The following is a 24,431-nucleotide window of genomic DNA, read 5'->3' on the forward strand; positions in this document are numbered from 1 at the left end:
TTTCAACCACATCGCATTTAACACCACAGCAGGTTCACTTTTCTTCCTTAGTTACTGTCCTATATAGGTTGTCCTATGACTTATGATTTACAATTATACAAGAAAAGTAACTTAATGAAGTGTTGGTGCTTTAAGCGCTTCACTGAGCTGAAATTTAAACTTAAAACATCTCAAGATTAATTAAATAAAAATAACAGTGAGTAAATTATCAGTGCACGTCTTTTAAGGGCTTCAAACTGCATCTCATGGCTCAATGTCTTACATACTATACTTACATACTAATATTGCTGTTGAAAACCGGGTTACTCTCTGCATGTAACTGCGGTCAATGACGCACTCCTTTTCGGCCATATCTGTATCTCTGTCGTTCAGGAAGGCCTTGTATGCATTGTTAGCAATTTTAAGACGTCTTTTCATCTGCAATGACTCCTATAAATTTGGCGCAAGTGGCATTCTTGTACGTCGGGTTTACGTTCAAACTATTTTTCTGGTGAATAATTATTTCGGACTGAACTTGGTGAAGGGAAGTTTCAATAGGCCTATCGTAGGCAACGATAAACTTGATCATCATCTCAGGCTCGTCTGATCGGTTTGCTACTGCCAGCCGCCGAAAGGCAGTGGGGAGAGGGGACATTTATCTCGGCCTATGTGACCACACTGTAATGCAACTACATCCACTCTGTTTATCTGACGGGTCTCTGACCTCTCTCTCTCTCTCTGCAGCACACGCATCTTCAAATTTACACACAGGCACTGGGCCACGGCCAATCAGAGGGGAGGTCCCACCCTTCACTAGGCCTATCTGTGATTTGTTTAAACCAAAAATTTGTTTGGCCAAATATGTGTCTGTTATTGAACCAAAGGTAGAGTTTCAATGCGGACACTTTTTCCTTTCTCGAATAGCTGGTCGCACCGGTGCGACCTCCGATTTTTTTTAGTCGCACTTTTGAAAAATTAGGTCGCATATGCGACCAAATTGGTCGCACTCTGGAGCCCTGTGAAACAGTCATGAATGCCTTATGTGCAGTTTATGACAGCTGCTATGAATGTGTTATGAACTCACCCGTCAAGTAAAGTGTTACCGATCTGACTAATATGACCTGTTCCATCAACTAAGGAGTCATTGTTAACACAACATTCTATTTAGTGAATGCAACTTAAATTATTATATCATATCAACTAACCTAGTTGTGTTGAGTCAACTCAAGTTGTCATAAACTTAGCAACATATAAAGTGGTACTGATTATTTTGAATTTGTATTGACCAAACTTTTTACCTTAGATCAACTTCATAAAACTTGTTCCACAAAAGTAACCTGCAATACACGCTGCAATAGAAACCTGTGCTGATGTGTCGTGAAATATGCACTTTATTGTTTGTTAATTGAATCTCAAACAATTACAATGATCCCTTTTGATGAAGGATTAACAAAGAATGAAGTCTTAAAAAAAAAAAAAATGTTGACTGTTAATTCTCTATCGTCCATAACTATGAATTCACAGGAAATGATAAATGGTGGATTTTGGTGGAGCTTTTTACTGTAGTTACAGACCCCGATTAATAATTTCAAATAATTAATAATAATAATTAATAATAATTTGAACTCCACCTGCAGTTTCCTAAATAATTTCCAATTTATTTCCAATGAAGCATTGTCTTAGCCTAGAAATCTAGACGCACCCTAGCGGCGGCAAATTAATTTGCTCAGCCTGTACATTTAGTATCAAACCATAGGGATTTCTATTGGCTGACGCCGTGGACGTCATCCAATCACAGCGCTCTATTTTGTTAGAGAGTCTTAAGGCGGGCTTAACAGGATTAACGACAGTCCTGCGACGGTGAACAACAAGGAAGGTGGCTATGGCGAACGAAGAGCGGTTGTTTGAATCATTCCTTTCGAAGAAGGATGTATTTGCTGTTTTGCCGACCGGATACGGATATGGTCGTAGCGCTGGCCTATTGCATGCCTAGGCAGTTTGAAAGACAATTCTCTGCACGCCCCTTGGATTAAGCGAGGTGAATGGTTCGATTCCAGACTATACATTTCAATAGGATGGCCCGCCAGGCTAGCATTGTCTTATCTTCTGCAGCATTTAAATGTCAAATATGATATTAAGAAATACAACTTAAAAATGTCTAGAAGTTGACTGATCTCTCTGTTAGGATTCATTAATGAGGGGGCGCTGTGGTGCAACAGGCTACAACGCCCGTACCATGAACGGGCCCACAGGGACCCAGGTTCAAATCAGACCTGCGGTCATGTCCCGATCCCGCCCCATCTCTCTCTCCCACTCACTTCCTGTCTATCTTCACTGTCCTGTTGGAATAAAGGCAAAAAGACCAAAAAATATGCTTATAAAAAGGATTTATTAATGACCTGGGAGTCAATGCTGAACAATTCAAAGGAGGTCCATATGTTAGAATTTACAGCTTGGGAACTGTAAAATCAGACAGCTCTCCCTGTAGGGCAAACTTCACCTCCACAAGCCAGCATGACACTATGGGTGCAGTCTTGATACTGAAGTCCTGAGCAGAAACCCTGCAATATGGCACAGATATAACAAAGTATAGGTATGTTTATCAACACATACAGTATAACCAGTTTATAATTTAAATGTGACTCACTTTGATGCTTTCACTTCCTCATCTTTAATCCTCAGTTTTGATGTAGACTGGTTTTCTTCATATGTGACCAATTCTTTCCCTGTAGATGCATTATTAACGTTACTTATTTGCATCAAGGCACTCATGATAGTGTCATAGTTTATTGATCGTCTCATCAAATAGTTGATAATCAAATGACAATCATCAGTTGTTGGTTGATAATCAATATGGTACATGCTGTTGACATAAACCACACTGAATTAGTGAGCTGTTTGCTTAATTACCCATAATGCCCACTAAGGCAGTATTTGATGGCCGTTGTTTAACAGCAGGCCACAGGAATCTGTCCCCGTCCTTTTGGTGAAGAAAGATGATGATAAGTAAGGATCCAGAGGAGACCTCCATCTCATTTTCCCTGAGACTTAAAATCATGCTGGAAGAACAAAGATACAGGCACAAATTGAGCCATGCCGGGTGGAGGTGACTCAGACGTCTGCAACTGAACACCAAAATAACCACCATACCTGTGTGTTCTGTGCGTCTGTGTCTGTGTCCACAGGAAAGAGACAGTTCCCCGTTCATCCGTCAGAGTTATTTTATCGGTGGCACACTCAATATGTTCGGTGGTGTCAACATGAATGATGACCCTCTGGAAGCCCTTACCTTCCCTAGACGTCAACTCACCATTCATAGACAGCCCTGAGGTGATACAAATATCCACCCCAACAACCAGGTGAGGTAGGATCAGAGCCATTTTCACAGTCAGGGAAATAGGTCAAGCTGACTTTACTGCCAATGACCAATAATTATAAACATAAATATATCTGTAGAGCTTTTTTTTTTTTTTAAAGTCTGCATGGATAAGGATCAACAGGTGAAAAGTCTGAACATGGCGCCGCCCTACCAGATGCAGAGTCCTGCAGCAGTTTGACAGAATGGCCTGCTGGGAGGTCAAAGCAGAGCGGCAGAGACTGGCCCTCGGCAGCCATCAAGAACCTCACAGGCTTCCGTACTACGCAGAGACAAAGAGACAGAGACAGAGAGTGTGCGAGGTACAGGGGGCAATAAGACTTAAAGGTACGGTAAGTTATTCTGGAAGACGTCCAATCATGTCCATTGATGTTTGAACCAAACACCATACAAAACCCCAGAGAGGAAACTCACTCCTTCCCTCCCCAAATTGCCCTTTCTATTCCCCCAAACTCCCACCCCTCCCTTTCTGTGATTGGCTGAAACAATTTTGTTATAGTCTTAGCCGGGACAGGCTTGCTCCACTTTGTTTGTTTCCAATTTTCAGAGTCAGGGATATATATAAAGACTTACAGAATGGACAGCTAGCAGATAATATTTAGCTGAATGTGACAAAAAGTGTTACAGGTTACAAACTGTATTGGTTGGGTACCTGGTATTGGAGTCGTTTCTGGTAATAATAATGCTGTAGAAGTAGCAAAGACCAAAGGAGCATCTGGATGAGATGCTGGTGAGAGCAAAGCAAAGCAAGGGATGGAGGTACAGTAGGTGGCATCAAAAGTTCTGCATTACTAGATGAATAGGATATTCAATTAAATATAATATGTATACAATACAAATAACTTTATATAGCAATATTTGGCAGCGTAGAACATTTCTTATTCTACTTTTGATTTTAGTGTTGTAATATGAAATGCATGCTATCATAGGATAAGTCTACATTCTACCGGTACAAACGGTAGGGTTACTATGTCTTTCAATCACAAATCTATTCTGCAGTTACAATTTCATCTTTTGGCAATTTATCTTAGACCTTGTTTACATTTGTTTTTAAAATGTGTCTTGGGTGAACCGATCACAAGTGGTCAGTTCTGAATACAAGTGTAAACAATCAAGAAGACACATTGTGATTCGCTCAACTTGCCAAGGTGGTCTGAAATGCATTTGATCACATATTTTTTGCAGTGTAAAAGCTAAGCGTGATCAGATTCCCCAAGATGATACACTCTAAAAACAAATGTAAACAGACCCTATGTCTCAAAATGAAAACATTAAGGAAAAATCCAACCTTGAAGAGAACCAAATTAATTCTGAGGAAATAAATACCTAAAGAAATTGTTCTACAACATTTGCGAATAAAACAGCTCTTAGTCTTCTGCTAATAGGCTATGATATCCCGAGAATATACAAATTAAGGTAGTTTGAGGCCATTCCTCTTGACAGAATTTCTCCAGATCATCCAGATTCCTGGGTCTTCTCATGCATTCTCTTTTTTAGCTCACCCACTGTTTTCTATGGAGTTCAGATCAGATCAATTGACCATATCTGACCATAGAAACCATGTGACTATGAAGTCTCAGGAGCAGTTAGCAACTCCCTTTACATTTGCAATTCGTATTGTTGGTATGGTGAAGTCTTTTACATTTGTAATTCATATTGTCCAGGGGGACACCAGCTGGGAGATGGGAGATGACCTTGAAATACGGGAGAACCCGGGAAAAACGGGAGTGTTGACAGGTATGGACCCCATATATCAGTCCTCCTACATGATTATTTAGACATATCAGGATCCATATTTTGGAATTTGGCCTCACTTTCTTTTCCGTTAAGGAAAGATAGGGGTGAACGTCTGCAGTGACATGACTGCTTGTGATATTGTTGTAATGCCAAATGCCCTGGCCTGAAGTGACCAATGAAAACAAAAATATGGACAGTGCACATGAGATAATATCAAAATGTCAGCTAGGTATTAGCCTAACTAATCTGCACCCTTGCAGAAATACAGAAAAAGTATTTGGTGGCACTGCATCACATTTTATCCACTAGAGGAGCACCTACGTTGGCACTTCTTTCTCAGATGTAGTACAATTTATAGGGCTACATTCCACTGATTTCTCTACTAAAATGAAACCCTTTGGAATACATGTAGGGCCAGCATAGAGTGCACTCCATAATGTCACCCTTTTCCAATGGAAGGGCACACGTAGGGAACGGAAGTAAATATAGACCATTTTAAGGGGCATCTTATAGGGTGTTGCATTATGTTTGCAACACTAGAAGCCCACTCATTAAGACATGTTCTTCAAACGTATAGGCCCTCAACCTTATTTTCAGAGCACTCCAGTCAAGTGTTTGTTGCTAGGTTACCAAAAACCAAGAGAGAAGTGACATTGACGAGCCCAGCACTGTTCTAAAAGTTTAACAGATTTGAACTTTCTGCGCTCTGAGTGCTGCGAAATCTTTTATCCACCGAGGGCGCTGAGCACTGTGAACGCTGAACTTCATAGGATTTGTATAGAAAATAGCCGCCATCGGCACACAAAATGCGATTGATGGACACATGCCATTCACATGCCCTTGTTTGAAGTGGCACTCTAGAGGGTATTGAAACATTTTTTTTTTTCATGTAAAGACGAGCCAATAGGACACTTCTGGGACAAGACTGACTTGGAATGACTTAAAGCCTCTAAGATTGGCACCTTACATCTAACGATCTAGTTGATGGGAGCGTGCTGTGACTCATGGAGACAAAAGGAGTGCTACACAAGTAAAGTCACAAAGTAATTGTGTGCATGTCCCACCTTCTGGCAGGTGCAGGACAAATGACACTTGTAATGTAATGTCCGCGACACTGCTTTAAACTCCCATATTTAATGTGCCTGCTGTGACATGATTCACATGATTTCATTCCGACTTCGGAAATGTCATATGCTGTTGTAAGGATCCTTGTTTTTGTTCTAGTGTTTTTCCCATCATGTGGGAAATGAAATGTACACACTATGACTCAATGGCCTGATTAATTCTAATTGAGCCTTCATCTGGCTCATTATTCAGGTGCATCTTAAAATATTACAATATTGTGGAAAAGTCCATTGCCCATTGTATAGACAGAGATTAAAGGCTCAGGAAACCATTGCCAGGGTTTTGACTTACAGTTTTTCTCAGTCACTTTGGTACATTTCTTAAATCAGAATTGAAATTCTCAAAACTACCTGTTCAATCTTCACATCATTGTATCACTTGTGCACATCAAAAAAGCAGTTTCTCTTTTCTTTGAGCAAGTTGCAAACGCTTTGGTACATCCATGCAAATGATTACAATTCTCTGCTGTTTCCTACATTATCAATTGCTTATGTCATGTTGATCAAAATGTATTCTATTTATATATAGCTTCTTTTCCAGACATACATGTATATATATATATATATATATATATATATATATATATATATATATATATGAAAAATTAAGAAACCACTGCAAATTTTTCTGATGTCATCCTATGGTTGCTGAGTGACATTCAAATGAGTTGACGGTCATATTAAAATTGGCAGTGGTCTCTTAATTATGAATATGACCATCAACTCATTCGAATGTCACTCAGTAACCGTAGGAATAGGATGACATCAGAAAAATGTGCAGTGGTCTTTTATTTTTTTCGAGAGCTGTATATGAAGATGTGTATATCAGATGATTTCAAAAACTGACGAACATGTTATGGACATGTTCTCCTGGTTTAGTTTGATATATGGTTTGTCATGTGGTGACTGAAGTGTGTGAGGTATTGCGGCAAGAAGAATCAGTGCGGTGATATATGCAGAGCTGCAGACAGTAAATATGATTAAATTTGATGTCAAGTTGATTTGAGATTATCACAGCAACTAGCGACTAGCACCATTGGAAAGCACTTTAAAGCATATTTCAGTCTGTTTAATAAATTCAACAAAGGTGCTGATACAAGGAACAGTAAAGTTCATTAAAAATCAGCTGACTTCGACGTAATTGGATAACACTACGACCAATGTTTACTGACTGATTAGTTGCAGCGCTGTCGTCATCTGTTTAGCTCGCCTCATGGCCCGCCTATCAGATACACCGATGTGATTGGTTCCTCATGATGCAAGGGGTAAAAGTAATGTGCATCATTACTCATTGCCAGAGTGACAATGTAATTGTACTTTCACGAGAACTCTGGAATTTCCAGGGTATACCATGTTATATTAGAGCGATTTGTGGAGATGTATGCAGAGTGGTATGCAGACAGTAAATTAAATAAAATTTGCTGTAAATTAAAAGTTGATTTCCTTGTGAACTGTTTATCAAAGCAATTAGCAACTAGCAGTGTTAGATAGCTCAAGTCGCGCTGTTTTACGTGATATATGTGTGGGATGAATAGGCTTACTCTGTAATCAAATTTAACCAAGAGGAATGGGTGTGATTTGGGGTGCACTTTGCATTCATATGGCCCACAGCATTAGAGTAGAAGTAGAAGCGTACGTAGAAGCACACATTAGGCTACTTGTACTGATATTAAATCATCTATCAGTCTGTTCAATAAATTCATCAAAGGTGCTGTTACAATGAAAAGTGAATAAGGCCATTAAAAGTGGTCAATTCAAATCAACTGATCAGTTTGTATGTTTGCATATATTACAGCATATATTATATTACATATATTTGCATATATACAATTTGATGGCACATTTTTGCCACCACCTAAGTCTCAGTTTCCTTCTGAACTGATCACACCTTATTTTAAGAGGATACAAGATACACAATGAGGAAACATGGATTGAGATATTACTTTAAATAAGAACCTAGATACGAACCACTCAGATCATCATAGGCCCTGCTGCCCATCTGTGGAATCAAAAAAGCCCCTGCAGCATAAAAGAAAAATTCGGAATAAATGCAATACACCATCACTACTTTTACTTACGACTAACTGGCTATTGCTCAATGTGAGCTAGTCTGATAGCTGATGAGCTATAGATAGCAATTCATGAGTAAAAGGGCGCAGAGATCACGCAACACATGAGTGACAGGCCCTGGCGACAAAAGATTCTATTCACTATGCTAAGTTAAGCTAGCGGTGGCACTGCCGGTGTTAAGTTTCACGATTGATGACGTTTCTTCGACAGATCCAGCTGCTTGCAGATTTGTCACTGATATAAACTGGAGACGTACAAATACAGTAGGCCTACAATGCATGACATATTTAAATGTCAAATATGTCCTTGTAGTACAATACATTATCCTGGTCACATGAGTCGATGTATGAACAAATCATTGAGAATATAAGAGAGAACAAACAAAAAGCTATGTCAAAACTGAATCATGGCATGTTGAAATGTATCCCTGAAACTAGTTGACATGGGATCAAATTGCATCTCTCCGAAATTATCTTAGAACCCTTTTTTGAAGATATAAGTTAGTTTAGTGGGTAAGATCAATGATTAAATTTAATTCTTGCGCGGGTTCGATTCCTGATAAATATTGTGAGCTTTTTGTTTGTTAAGGTACAAACTTGCAAAGGATGCCTTTAAAAGACATTTCACATCCTGACAATGACCTGCTTAGATCACTGAGGTCATATCTACTACTACACTACATGGACTTGACAAACTGCACTTACACACAACACACACACACACACACACACACACACACACACACACACACACACACACACACACACACACACACACACTATTTTTGTACGTCTATTACAACTTTCTTTCCTTTTCTATCTTTATAAATAGTTGCCAATCCCTACATTCACAGGTTTTGAATAAAATAAATAATTGATGTCTTTAATGCACATAATAAATTCAATAGCTGTTCAATCTTCACATTGTTAAATTCAATAGCTGTTCAATCTTCACAGTGTTAGATAGCTCAAGTCGTGCTGTTTCATGTGATATATGTGTGGGATGAATAGGCTTACTCTGTAATCAAATTTAACCAAGAGGAATGGGTGTGATTTGGGGTGCACTTTGCATTCATATGGCCCACAGCATTAGAGTAGAAGTAGAAGCGTACGTAGAAGCACACATTAGGCTACTTGTACTGATATTAAATCATCTATCAGTCTGTTCAATAAATTCATCAAAGGTGCTGTTACAATGAAAAGTGAATAAGGCCATTAAAAGTGGTCAATTCAAATCAACTGATCAGTTTGTATGTTTGCATATATTACAGCATATATTATATTACATATATTTGCATATATACAATTTGATGGCACATTTTTGCCACCACCTAAGTCTCAGTTTCCTTCTGAACTGATCACACCTTATTTTAAGAGGATACAAGATACACAATGAGGAAACATGGATTGAGATATTACTTTAAATAAGAACCTAGATACGAACCACTCAGATCATCATAGGCCCTGCTGCCCATCTGTGGAATCAAAAAAGCCCCTGCAGCATAAAAGAAAAATTCGGAATAAATGCAATACACCATCACTACTTTTACTTACGACTAACTGGCTATTGCTCAATGTGAGCTAGTCTGATAGCTGATGAGCTATAGAGAGCAATTAATGAGTAAAAGGGCGCAGAGATCACGTAACACATGAGTGACAGGCCCTGGCGACAAAAGATTCTATTCACTATGCTAAGTTAAGCTAGCGGTGGCACTGCCGGTGTTACGTTTCACAATTGATGACGTTTCTTCGACAGATCCAGCTGCTTGCAGATTTGTCACTGATATAAACTGGAGACGTACAAATAGGCCTACAATGCATGACATATTTAAATGTCAAATATGTCCTTGTAGTACAATACATTATCCTGGTCACATGAGTCGATGTATGAACAAATCATTGAGAAAATAAGAGAGAACAAACAAAAAGCTATGTCAAAACTGAATCATGGCATGTTGAAATGTATCCCTGAAACTAGTTGACATGGGATCAAATTGCATCTCTCAGAAATTATCTTAGAACCATTTTTTGAAGATATAAGTTAGTTTAGTGGGTAAGATGCAAGATCAATGATTAAATTTAATTCTTGCGCGGGTTCGATTCCTGATAAATATTGTGAGCTTTTTGTTTGTTAAGGTACAAACTTGCAAAGGATGCCTTTAAAAGACATTTCACACCCTGACAATGACCTGCTTAGATCACTGAGGTCATATCTACTACTACACTACATGGACTTGACAAACTGCACTTACACACAACACACACACACACACACACACACTATTTTTGTACGTCTATTACAACTTTCTTTCCTTTTCTATCTTTATAAATAGTTGCCAATCCCTACATTCACAGGTTTTGAATAAAATAAATAATTGATGTCTTTAATGCACATAATAAAGTGTCATTCAGCACAAATGTTGTTTTTGGAAAAATGTTTCTAGATTTTTCCCATCCACAGAGAAATGAATATTCCAGACTGAAACTCACCTCCAGCAGCACCTCGAAAACCAGTTCCAGCACTAACAGGAATTCCAGGAAGTCCAGGATGTCTAGGTGGTCCAGGTGGTCCAGGTGGTCCCATTATGAATGGAAATTGAGGAGGAGGCTTCTCTCCTTCTTTGGGTTTGTTGGCCACCTGAGAGTCCTCGCCCTCGGGTTTGGTGACCACCATAGAGGTGAGTGGGGTCACAAAACTGTACTTGAGAGAGAGATCAAGGGCCTCCTTCTTCACTGCCTCCTTCTCCTCGCCGGTCAGTATCAACCTAAAACACGTACAGCAGGAGTTCAGCTTCTCACACAGCAGATATTTATTCATTTAGCAGACCACATGTACAGTATTTCACAGTACAGTCCACTTACTCCTTCTCCAGAAGCTGTTTCACGGTGAGGCAGGCCCATAGTCTCTGGAGGAAGTTCTCAAACCCACTCATCACTGCAGGCAGTTTGTCATCTTTAGAGGCCTTGATATCACTGTACTTCACCTTGCTGTTTTTCTGCCATTGAGACATTTGCATTGTTCTTCTCGGGAAGTATGAGGATATTTAGAAACATTAACTGTGATGAGAAACCTAGAAAATAGAAGTCTTACCGATGTTGCTATGATTTCGCAGATTATTTCTTCTGTACTGAAGTCATCTATGTTATTGTTAAGGATTTTTCCAGCGACTACAATCTCCGAGCCATTGTAATAATAACTGAAGGTGGTTTGGGTCAGGTTTGTAGCACCCGTGTAGTTCATCTCTACACTGGTTAAGAGAGGAATGGCAACTTCTTCATAAAAACCCTGTTCAGGAATCAGGATAGTGGTAAAAAGATGTATCATTACGGCCTGAGATACAAACTGGAATTGCATAACATGCAGAATATTGTGTTATTATATTATATATTTATCTCATACAGGAAAACCTGGAGTATGTGTACACTGAATTTGTTTCTATTTGTTTCTGCCGTAGTTTCACATGGTTTCACAGATCTTTTAGCAAGCTGTATAGGCCTATATTCAGTTCTCACTCACCAACATAGTGGCAATCTACAAAGACTACCACATAATACAATGAGGAATTATAGTTCTGAATCAGTTTCTAAAACCAGCTACAGTTTCAAGAAACTGAAGTTTAAAAAAAAACATCACTGAAAGGGAGACTGTCCATGTATAATAAGAGAAGTTTGATTCCAAACGGCAAACACTCGATGGTGTTTTATGCCCCCAACGTCATCTTCCAGGCAGCACTGCCACTGCTGACTTAAAGGCACCTAACCCCAACCCTAACCCTAACCTTAACCCACGCCTAACCATAGTGCCTTCCAGGCAGCGCTGCCTTGAAGATAACATTGGGGGCATAAAACACCAAGAAACACGGCAAAGACTAGCATGACCTTCTGTCCATCTGTAGCCTGCTGTTAGGTGTTTGCTATCTTTACACACTAATGTTTCATATTTAACTGCATGTAGTTTAATATACTGCAGTTAGCAGGACTAAAAACCAAGTTCCCTTCCTTGGCTCAAGACTGACCCATACTGTAGATCCCCTATATATTTAGTGGTCAGCCTTCATTTGTGGTGAGAGTCATCTGTACCTTGAGCTGTAGAGCTGCGTCTGAGTCCTCGTAGATCCTGCGTGCCAGACCACTGTTCTCCCGGGCCATCTTCTGCAGGAACTCAAAGTTCACATCAAAACCAAATCCAAGGCAGTACAGAGGGAACTTCTTCCCAATGGCCTCTCTCACGTTAGATTGGATTCTACTCAGGTCGGTCACACCTTCCATGACAACAATACATCATCAACATAAGATGTACCAAGCACAATCTGTTTACCTTAAAACAGTGAGTAGATTTGAAGAGTTCAGATGCAAAACCCTCCGTCAAAAATGAGATAAGGATGGTGAGTGAATGCTCTCCACACATAGTATACGTTAATCAAATAATTTTGCCTCAGAACCTGTTAAATACCACTCTCTTCCTGGCCTGATACTGTATATCGATATGTAGGCAAACACCTGATAATAGCCTGATAATAAATGCTCATTTAAAAGAAAGTGGTCAGACAGATTTAGAGGGTTTTGAATCTGAACTCTTCATTCAGAGGGAAAATCCAGTCCAACAAGAATCTAGGGTCTATTTGATTATAATGAGTATTTCCATTATCATCTCAAAATATAGATCTCAAGACTTCAATTCAGATTTCAGTTATGATTAAAGGAGAATCATAAGGGATTTAGAGAAGATAAAGCAGATCAAAAATATCTGACTTACTGACTGTTAATTATAATGTGTGTGCATGTGCGCGTGTGCGTGTGTGTGTGTGTGTGTGTGTTGAGACCTGAGGTGGGATCTCCATCAGTCAGCAGTATAAGGACGGAAGCTGAGCCTTCTTTGTGATATCTTTTGATCATTTCCACACCTTTCAATACAGCGGCATTTATGTCTGTACCTGCAGAGGATTGAATAGGTATCTCTTTTAGGCATGTAGGATTATGCCCTGTACACAGTCTTAACATTTTGAAAAGGACTCAGCAGTGTTTTGTGGCCTGTTGGAATCCATCTTACTTCCTCTATTTTGTATTGATCTAACAAATGCTTTCGCATTTTCCAGGTTCTGTTGGGTTGCTCTGAGGAGTTCACGTTTCCATGGTGATATTCTATCATCAAAACAGATCAGGCCAAAATGATCATCCTCACCCAGATCCTCCAAAATCCTCAGTAAAGCTGATCGAGTCTGTAATAACATCCAAGAGTTGTAAATATAACATTTGAATGCTGTACAGAGTTCCTCTGTTTTTCTGTTACCCTGGTCATTGTATGTTTTACTTTTTCAGGAGCCATTTATTCAATTTTTTGCAACCAAAAGCAGTCAACAAAAACATATCCAGCTTACCTGTATTGTTAGTTAGTTGAAAAAGAGACAGTGACAGTCTCAGGTAGAACACATACCTGCTGGATTTTCTTGCCATGCATGGAGCCACTTTGATCAATAATGAAGACCACATTTTTTGGAATGCGAGGAAGACCAGAAGGGGCAAAATAATGGACAAAAAACCCACCATGCTCCTTCAGGATACACACAGACAGTGAGAACACAACATGTCACTATTGGTGAAATGACATCTTGCTATGACTGAAATAAAATGTAATATCTACAACAGTATAATGGAATTATATCAGCTTGACATACATGTCACATACCATTATATCTCCCTGAGATTGTGGCCTCTCAACATCATAGATAATTTTAAGTTCACCGTTGAATCCATTCTCTCCACAGCCCTCACATGTCATCTGTTGTTGCTGTGTGGGGTAGAAATTTACCCATGCCTACAACAGAAAAGTTAAAATTGACATGCACTGGTGTTATGGTGTACATCCACAGGTGTTATGTTTTGTATCCAAGACACATTGCTAGGAGACTTGTGCATTCAGTGGTATCAGAAGAGTGATGTCATTGTGCCAAATAAAATATAGGGTGGGATTTTTAAATTATCAGATAAAATGAGAAAAGTCCTCATCAGACTCAAAAGTAGCTATCCAATTGCAACCATTAACAAAAATGGCAGTCAATATGATTATAGTGTTCTTATTCGGTAACACTTTACTTGACGGGTGAGTTCATAACACATTCATAGCAGCTGTCATAAACTGCACATAAAGCATTCATGACTGTTTCATGAGACATGACTCAACATTCATACCAATCCTTTCATGAATGTGGAAGACAGAACGATGACAACTTGTCAAAAAAAAAGTCCATCAATCGCAAAGCAGCATTGCCGTTTTTGTAAATATTTCATGAATATCTTATGAAGTCTACATCAAATGTCACTTTACTATACAAGTTTGTAATCACTGAGTTTAACACTGGAAGGTAAACTAGCCTACATTCAGCTGACTTGTATTTGTGTAACCTGGAATGTTTGGATATTCCCAGTAGCAAAAGATGATAAATTATCTGCAAAGGTTACATCATAAAACAAATACATTTTTATGAAACAAAAATTATTTGCTTGACCATGTTCTGTCTTTTTGGCACTGGACTAGCCCATTGACTCAGATGTGACATGGTCAGGTAAGAGGTTTGGAACAAAAACATCAATGCTGCTTTGCGTTTGATGGACTTTTATTTTGACAAGTTGTCGTCGTTCTGTCTTCCACATTCATGAAAGGTTTGGTATGAATGTTGAGTCATGTCTCATGAAACAGTCATGAATGCTTTATGTGCAGTTCATGACAGCTGCTATGAATGTGTTAAGAACTCACCCGTCAAGTAAAGTGTTACCTTATTTTCTTGACTCTCATCATACTAACATACAAGTAGTACAGTTTTGTTCCATGGCAAAGGAGAGGTCCTCTGTGAACCAGTATATACAAATGTTTGTTTCAAATGTAACAGGATTTCAACGCAAATGCAAATGTTTTGACTTTGTGAAGGACGTTATTCTGCATATTACCTCTTTATCTGCATGTGTTTTCTTAATGGCATTGGCCAGGTCTTTCGAAGCCAAAGAACCTTCCACCTCTAGGGAGTTTATTCCAGGCTTTTCATACACACTAACATCAATCTGAAATAGAATAAAAGACTATTCAAATTGTGCGTGTCCATTTTACACTATACCATGCATTAACATTTGAACATGACACATTTTTGATCTCTCTCTCTCTCTTTCTTTTTCACCTTGAAGTCCTTAACAGGTTGGCCAGGCTGGGCATTGATCAGCAGCTCGTATTTGCCAAGACGACGCTGCAGCAGTTCCTCATAGGTGAGTTCAAAGGTCACCTTCTTGTGAGCGGCGACAGTCACAGATGTTTTGAAGTCCTCCAAAGTTCTGCCTACAGCACTGAGGATGACAGTGACAGTACAGTGGCAACTTCAAATTCACACAAACATAATAATACCATGGATAACTATACACATATGCTCAACATAATAAACCATCAAACTAAACATTTTTAAGAACATTCAAGAACATTTTTGTCATGGCAACGGTTATTATTTCATCTACTGATAAATGATGATCATATACTGATGGCATTACATAACTGCAGAACATTTCCCTGTGATAAGCCTGTGGAGGAAGGGCCTGGTGTCTGCTCTTTAGAACATTTTTGGATTTTACATAGCAGTTTTGATATTTATATTCACTATCTTAAGGCAGGAGCTTAACTACATTGCAAAATCAAGTTTGTAAGTTCTTAGGAGGCTTTATCCACTATAGTCCACTTTTTGTCATTCCAGAATCTTTACACAAATTGTATTTGGGCAGATTGTTTGAAAACACATTTTATGCCATAATTAAAAATGACATTAAAAAACGAAACAACACTTGACACTATGATGACAGTCATAAACATTCATGAAGGCTTCTTCATATTCTTAGCAAGTGTCATGTTGATGTAACTTTTCACAACCTTTCAAATAATGTGTTATGTAATAAATTAGGCTTAATACAAGGGTATGTGTTACCACAAAACTACAAAGATTTCAGACATATAGAACAGAGAACATTTGACTAAAATAGGTGGGTGCCACGCATTGGTGGTGGTTAGTGAGGTCCCCCCTTCCCTGTGAAGCGCTTTGAGTGTTGAGAAAAGCGCTATATAAATGTAACATGTTGTTGTTGTTGTTGTTAAAATGAACATGGGCTTTTCATACCTTACAAGTCCAGCGCTTTGGCCTTGTGATACAGCCACATTGTACTGCCGCTTGGCTTCCTCTTTTTGCTTAACCACCCCGTCGTAAATCTGCCCATCAATTGTCCTTACGAACATCAAAATAACAAAATTGTACAAGAGAAACCAAAACATAAATACGCATAATTAAATAGCCTATGTATTATAAAATAATTATGAAAATGACAAATTTGTATCACTATGTACTGTATGTCTCTGTTCTAGTTGGCAATGTTTATAGTAGCACACCTACATTCTGAATTTGCTGATGAAAGCAGTTTTAGGGATCTTCACATGGAAGTAGATCTCGGTGGAGTTGTCATGGCGATTGGCCACACGGCTGGTGATGACTGTGATGGCATAACGACTCGTCACAGTGGAATTGATGTGAAAACTGTAGATATCCCAGTTGCTCATCTGAAAAAATGTGCTACAGTATATAAATAAAAGTGACTTGACTTGACCTCTGCAGAGCCGCAGACACAGTGTACAAACTGACATCATTATTGTATGACAGAAAGAAGGCTACTGACTGGGACACTGTGTTTACTCATAGTGAGCCTGAATGCCTGTAACTAGATCCTAGATAAATATGAGATGATGCTCAGTGTTCTAAACACCTTGAAACGCACCTTGAAAAGGTAAAGTGTAAATATACCTTTTGAATATCAGAGCGTAAGAGGGCTTTGGTAAACATACCCCAAACTAGCTCAAAGGGTTCGTCTACCTGGTACCTGGTTCGTCTGGATTCCCCCAGGCTGAAATGTTGGGGTTTAATGTGCTTGAACATGGAACACAATCTTAATGAAATCTTAATGATGGCTAATAGGCTACATACTGTATGTTTCATTTCAGTCAGGTGTCTCTCCTTGTCCTTGTAAAGTCATACATTCAACTTTATATGGAATATGTGGCTTAGAAGGATTCATCAGCATTAATTCACATGTTTTAGTTCATCTCTAAACATTGCAATCAGTTTTTAATCACACCATGGTTTTATTTCTCTGCCAAATCCTACCAGGCTCTATATAGTCCCACCCCACTGCATTCTTGTGCTGTTGTTCAGTCAGTGTTTCAATTTTTCTCAGACCCCTGCAATCAGCAGGCAAACACTATTTCAACACAAGGTAAATAGTGGGTTGCAAATATACCTTCCACCAACTTCTGTAAACAAACCGAAGGTCATTTTGTAGCTGAAATGTATTACATGCTGGTGTAGCCTAAAAGATAACTCAAATCAGGATAAATGAAGAGCTTAATCAGCTCCACAAATAAAACTTCGAAAAAAGTGGAAGTGATGGCCGTATGGAATTACTCAATTGAAAAAATATATAATGTCCGCAACGCTGCTTTTAACTCCCATATATTTAACGAACAACAAGCAACGTTTGCCTGTTGTGCATTAAATATATGGGAGTCAAAAGCAGTGTTGCGGACATTATATATTTTTTCAATTGAGTAAGTTTTTCTTTTGTCCTGCACCTGCCAGAGGTGGGATGTGCACACAATAACTGTTTGATGAACGTATGGAATTCCTTATCATAATCAGGTAAGAATGTAACTTAATGTAGGCTAAGCCATTTAGGTATAAGGCATTAGCCTACATGCAAATGATTCAATGGATTTACATTCATTCACCTTTCCCAAGCAACACAAGTGCCCTATATGCATATTGGCTGTATTTCATTAGTTATTTGACCCCAAAATTCAAGTTAAGCCAACTGAATTTCCTCACACATGTCTCTGAATTGATAAATAATGAATCATGTCCTTACCTTTTGGCTTTGACCTGCTGTGGTATGCAAAAAACTGGCAAAAATGATCAGAATAGCAGCTGATCTACCCATGGTGCTCAACAGAGATACAGTACTAACTACACCACTTCCAGCTCCAGGCTCCTTATATCTCCTTGTGCAGGCTACTATTGAACTGTTTGTTTGGGGGTGGGTAGTGACCATAAATCAGCAGACTCTTTGCCAAACTTTTTCAATGTTGAATTCCAATGAATGGATTACTATAAGAGGAAGGTTTAAAGAGGCTAAGCTGCCTATGTTGCCCGCACACACTATTATTTAACAGGGACTGGGAGCCCTCACATAACGACTAATCAGTGTGTGTGTGTGTGTGTGTGTGTGTGTGTGTGAGTGTGTGTGTGTGTTGGGTGGGTGGATGGGTGGACACATGGGCCCCAGAATCTGTAGTTGCCCCACCATTACCACCAGTTACACAGCTACTCTGAAATAGCCCTGGGCTCAGTTAACAATGTGATAGATACATGGAGTTTTCTATGATGCTTCTTAAGATAGTTTGTTTTTTTCTGACTGTTTCCCGAACATGCTTGTAACATGACATGAACGCACGTGCACTGCTCTTAAGATGCTCTTTAGGGAGCTGTCCACGTTAATAGTTCTGAAATATCCTCTAATTTGGTGATGTCAGGTGACATTAGCTACCGTTTAAACTTCGGATCTACACATTCATTGACTTCAATATGAAAAAAAAAAAAACTTTGACATCTGCATGTAAGCATCCCCAGTAAGCTATAGCCTACCACACACAATAATAGTAATTATTATGACCGCCGCACAGCGGTTTACAGAGTTTTTCTTCCGGATTTTTATTTTCTTCAGTAATTTTGTGTCAACAATTTCGGGACACTGAAAGACCAGGCTGGGTGCACAAAACTTGATGGGCATGTAGCCCCACAAGGATGACACGGAACCATTTTTTTTTTTTTTATCCATCGCTCCCCCGCTGGACTGAACCCCCAAAAGGAGAGTAGGGCGGACACAGTTTTCTGTGAATATCTCAAAAACCTAGACCTAGGAGGACCAATTTTTTTTGTATATTGGTCTTAAAGGGCCATGTCAACCCATCCCATAACCACTCATTTGGTGTATACTGCCACCTAATTAAAAATGAAATTGAGGTATCTCTGGCTGACATGCTCAAAACTGCACAAACGTGGATGTTTATGATCATTATTACACCCTCTGAATGCATGCCAAGTTTCATGGAATTCCGTTCATAGGGACCATATAATAAATTCATTTATATGTACATTTAGTGACTGTACACCAACTGGCCTGGACACAGTTTTTTGTGAATATCTCAAGAACCGTAGGGCCTAGGGTGACCAATTAGTTTTGTATGTTGGCCTCCAGGGGCCATGTCAACCCATCCCGTATCCACTCATTTCATGTATAGCGCCAAAAGAAAAAGCAAAAACGAGGCATTGTAATTGCAGGTATCTTATGCAGACAGGTTCAAAACTGCATGACATTTGAAGGCGGACAGGTTCAAAATGCATTACATTTGAAGTTTAGGATCATTATGAAACCCTCGGAATGCATGCCAAGTTTTGTGGAATTCCGTTCATGGGGGGCCATATAATAAATGAATATATGTGTACATTTAGTGACTGTACACTATGCATGCACAGATTGTGCACACACACACTCATGAACACACACACACACACACACATAAAGATACATGCACACACATGCACACACACACACACACACAGACACACAGAGACACATACACACAGGTACGCACACTCTCACACACACGTACACCCACACACACATAAACACACACACGCCCTCATAAAGACACAATAACACACACACACACAGTTGACATGCAGGCACACACGCATGCACACGCATGCACACACACAGGCACGCACACACAGACTCACATGCACGGACACACACACACACACAGCCACGCACAAACACATGCACGTGCGCCTACACACATAAACACACCCACACACACAGAAAACATGCAGGCAAGCAGACACACACACACACGCGGTACATCTAGTTTTAAGATTAGATTGTTGCACCATTTTTATATTTGTTGCAAGATGTATGAATGAGGCTTAGGCTATACTCAGTAGGCTACATCTGTCATGCCTGTTCTTTGCTACTTTACCACTGTGGGTGCTGCCTGCGAAATAGTGTTCCCTGTCGCAGAAACTGCGACCTATTACTCAATGGGACTTGATCGCCAATTGCAGGTAGGCCTACTTCTCACTGAGGCCACCAGCAGGACATACAGGGAAATTACAACTAATCTTCAAACGTCTTCTTCATTGACACCCCAAAACGTCTGGGTTACAGATGGGACTTGATCGCCAGATCAGGTCATCCAATCAAAACTCTATAATCATGCCGAATGGCTGATGGATGCGTCAGCACACGCAGAGCCCGCCCCCAAAGCGAGGCTATAAACGCCACTGACGCATCCAATACTTTCTTGCTTCGCGTTGCTCATCCCATACAAAGCTCTCGTGGAATATTTTTTCCTACAAGCACTTTCGTAAGGCTACCAACTCAATTGTGTTTGTGTTCCTCAAAACTAATACTGAGTACCTGTGAATAATTTTTTCTTGAAAACAAAGAAAATGTCCCGCGCCTACCCGGACTGCGGCCACCTTATAGGGTCAAGGACGACCAGCATCGTCTGAGCGTCGACTGCCTCGGAAGGGCCCGCGCTGAAACAGCACTTGCGTCATTGGGACAAAGCAACGGTACCTCCAGCAGACGCCGACCCACCGTCCTCCGCCTCGCTGAGCCGGAGCTCCACTCGCAAGAGGAAGCTATGGAGTTGAGTCGTCCCGCTTCCCTAGCCACTGTTACACCCACCGGAGCCACCACGGCCGACCATGTGCCCCCATGATCCTCCCACGCAGCTTCCCTCCGGAGTCGGAAGACGTCTTCCACTTCGGATATGAGTCAGACTACGAAGAATTTGCAGATTCAGTGAGTGAGGACTACCCACCGTCCGCTCAAGCTGACTGACTGTTCTTGTCAGAACGGACAACACCACGGCAATTGCTTACATCAACCACCAGGGCGGGATACGGTCCCGCCTCCATTTTCAGGTCACTGACGTCTACATCCTCAGGTGGTGGAAGAGATCTGGGCTCGCTTCGGCCGATGTAAGGCCGATGTAGATCTCTTTGCGTCGCGGGAGAACACACAGTGCCCCATGTGGTTCTCGCTGGGCGGGGGGGGGGGGGGGGGGGACGAGCCGCCCCTGGGGGTGGACGCGTTGGCCCACCCATGGCCGAGGGCACACCTGTATGCCTTCCCTCCAATAGCTCTTCTCCCCCACACACTGGCCAGAGTGAGGGAGGAGCACAAGTCTCTCATCCTGGCTGCCCCGATATGGCCCAACCAGCCCTGGTTCTCAGACTTACGCAGTCTGTCAGTGGGGACTCCATGGGTACTCCCTCATCGGCGAGACCTGCTGACCTGCGCACGGCCTGGTGTGGCACCCCCGGCTGGCGTTGTGGAGATTGGCAGCCTGGCAGCTGAAAGGGTGAGGTTCTCAGTGGCGGGTCTGTCTGATGCTGTGGTGGAGACCATCTAAAGCGCTAGGGCCCCGTCTACACGCTCCTTGTACACGTTGAAGTGGCGTGTTTTTGCACAGTGGTGTTCTTCAAGGAGTCATGACCCTTTTCAGTGCTCGGTCAGTGTAGTCTTGTCCTTTCTTCAAGATCTACTTGAACAGGGGAAGGCTGCCTCCACTATCAAGGTGTATCTGGCAGCCATATCCGCGTGTCATTTTGCCATCAGTGGTGCGAGCCCAGGCTTCTCGGTTTATGGCAGGAGTGTGAATTATCAGGATTTCCCACCCCACTCTCTTTCCAGCCTGGGACCTGTTGGTGGTGTTATGTGCACTGTCAGAGCCTCCCTTTGAGCCTCTACAGTCCATAGATATTAAAATGCTCTCGCTTAAGGCTGCTTTGTTGCTGGCATTGGCATCTGCAAAGCGGGTGGGTGAGATACACACTCTTTCAGTACATTCGTCCTGTCTGCGCTTTTCAGCTGGTGGTGAAAGAGTAGTTTTGTGCCCTAATGCTACTTTCACCCCAAAAGTCGTCACGACTCCCTTTCAAATCCAGTTAATTGAACTGTGTAGTTTCTCGCCGCCGCCTTTCGCTTTGGCAGAGGAATAGAGGATGAATAAGTTATGTCCAGTGCGTGCCCTGTGCCATTACTTGGATGGCAAAGGGGTTCAGGCGCTGTAATCAGCTGTTTGTGTGTTACGGAGCAGCTTCAAAGGGTAAAGCTCTATCTAAGGACAGGCTTGCACACTGGATAGTAGAGGCCATTGAAATTGCCTACAAGAGCCTCGATATGGAGCCGCCGGTGGGGTTACATGCACACTCAACAAGGGGTTACATGCACACTCAACATGCACACTCAACAAGGGGTTACATGCACACTCAACATGCACACTCAACAAGGGGTTACATGCACACTCAACAAGGGGTTACATGCACACTCAACATGCACACTCAACAAGGGGTTACATGCACACTCAACAAGGGGTTACATGCACACTCAACATGCACACTCAACAAGGGGTTACATGCACACTCAACATGCACACTCAACAAGGGGTTACATGCACACTCAACAAGGGGTTACATGCACACTCAACATGCACACTCAACAAGGGGTTACATGCACACTCAACAAGGGGTTACATGCACACTCAACATGCACACTCAACAAGGGGTTACATGCACACTCAACAAGGGTTGTGTCATCGTCGTGGGCTCTTCACAGAGGCCTGTCTGTGAGTGACATCTGTAAAGCAGCTGGGTGGAGCTCCGTCCATACTTTTGTATGGTTCTACATGCTGGATGTGTCAGGATCTTTGGTCTCACAAGCAGTTTTGGGTGCTAGTGGCACTGAGGCCTGAGCTCTGATGTTGCATAAGCACCTTGATGTATATCGCATGTGGCCATTTCCACCCATGTTAGGATATACAGGATAATATCTTGTTTGATCCCTGGTTACACCCTCCCCCTTATAGCACGGGTGGTCGGGGGTCTGTTATGTCTTTGGTACTGTGTTATGACAGCATGTTAGATGAAGGGATCCCTCTGCATCGACACAGCTCTGTGCGTGTATGGATGCGGTCCCATCGAGTAACAGGTCGCAGGGAACATCTGGGTTACAGATGTAACACCGATTTCTCTGAGTAGGGACCAGATCTATTACTACTTAAGCACAGTGTGTCTCTGCTGAGGTGCTCAGCAGCGAAAGAGGAAGATGGATGTGCATCAGTGTGGTTTATAGCCTCGCCTTGGGGGCGGGCTCTGCGTGTGCTGACGTGTCCATCAGCCATTTGGCCTGATTGTAGAGTTTCGATTGGATTACCTGATCTGGCGATCAAGTCCCACATCTGTAACCCAGACGTTTTGGGGTGTCAATGAAGAAGACGTTTGAAGATTAGTTGTAATTTCCGTTTGTCCTGCTGGTGACCTCAGTGAGAAGTAGGCCTACCTGCAAATCTTACAGTAAGACGTTCGTAGGAGGGACTTTACGAAAAACTACAGGAGTACAGTCCACATCTTCAAGCCGCCTTTGATGTGTGTAGTGGCCTAGCCTTGTCTAAGCCTCTGAGATGGATTCTTGCAGCCAGAGACTTGGATTTGAAGGGTTTTCTCAGCTGGATAAGGTTTTAGTGACAACAACTTGAATGGAATTGGTGAAATTGATGGGATAGGCCTAATTACAGAAAAGATAAAAACATTCTGTTAAAGTCCACTTAACAGTTGGAGCTAGGCCTACTTATTGTACCTTCAAACTGGAGAAACTCACTTCACTCGTTCAGTAGGTTTTTTTTGTTGTTAAACGTTCAAATGTTACCTAGATATATAACTGAATGTGAAGAAATAACCATTTTGACATAATATCAAAAATGCCTATGCCCTGTGTTGCATTCTAATTCTCTGCTCAGAGATGTTGATAAATATCCATAAATTCCAAGAAACATTATAAAACAGCCATTTCTCTGTCCTTGCATAATTTCATCAGTTTGTAAACATTTATCAAAAAAGGCCTTAATTTACTTTTAAATACTTAAACATTCCTGTGCGTGTCCATTGCATTTTCTGGTGGTGATGAGATGCTGTGAAAAATAATTGACAAATCCAGAAGCATTCTGTA

General features: G+C 41.0%; 1 protein-coding gene and 1 long non-coding RNA gene across 4 annotated transcripts; one reads left to right on the forward strand and one right to left on the reverse strand.

The window, feature by feature from the left end:
* Positions 1 to 2,349: 2,349 nt before the first annotated feature.
* On the reverse strand, positions 2,350 to 18,383 carry LOC121706486 (inter-alpha-trypsin inhibitor heavy chain H3-like). Of its 3 annotated transcripts, XM_042088281.1 has the most exons (21): positions 18,225 to 18,383; positions 16,703 to 16,866; positions 16,433 to 16,537; positions 15,455 to 15,617; positions 15,231 to 15,341; positions 13,972 to 14,100; positions 13,720 to 13,836; positions 13,336 to 13,504; positions 13,109 to 13,219; positions 12,366 to 12,547; positions 11,377 to 11,571; positions 11,148 to 11,281; positions 10,776 to 11,050; positions 9,730 to 9,780; positions 8,185 to 8,235; positions 4,008 to 4,082; positions 3,510 to 3,617; positions 3,130 to 3,304; positions 2,890 to 3,038; positions 2,627 to 2,705; positions 2,350 to 2,540 (listed from the first exon to the last, which is right to left on the reverse strand). In XM_042088281.1, exons 1-21 carry the CDS (start codon positions 18,294 to 18,296, stop codon positions 2,426 to 2,428), a joined length of 2,730 nt encoding a protein of 909 aa, XP_041944215.1. In that variant the 5' UTR covers positions 18,297 to 18,383; the 3' UTR covers positions 2,350 to 2,425. The 3 variants fall into 3 exon arrangements, with proteins under 3 accessions (XP_041944215.1, XP_041944216.1, XP_041944217.1); XM_042088282.1 differs by lacking the exon at positions 8,185 to 8,235; XM_042088283.1 differs by lacking the exon at positions 4,008 to 4,082.
* On the forward strand, positions 3,233 to 3,632 carry LOC121706555. Its single transcript, XR_006031078.1, has 2 exons — positions 3,233 to 3,343; positions 3,457 to 3,632. It is a non-coding gene; the product is annotated as an uncharacterized LOC121706555 (long non-coding RNA).
* Positions 18,384 to 24,431: the final 6,048 nt, after the last annotated feature.

This window comes from Alosa sapidissima, chromosome 4 (assembly GCF_018492685.1).
Source record: "Alosa sapidissima isolate fAloSap1 chromosome 4, fAloSap1.pri, whole genome shotgun sequence".
Classification (NCBI taxonomy): Eukaryota; Metazoa; Chordata; class Actinopteri; order Clupeiformes; family Clupeidae; genus Alosa; species Alosa sapidissima.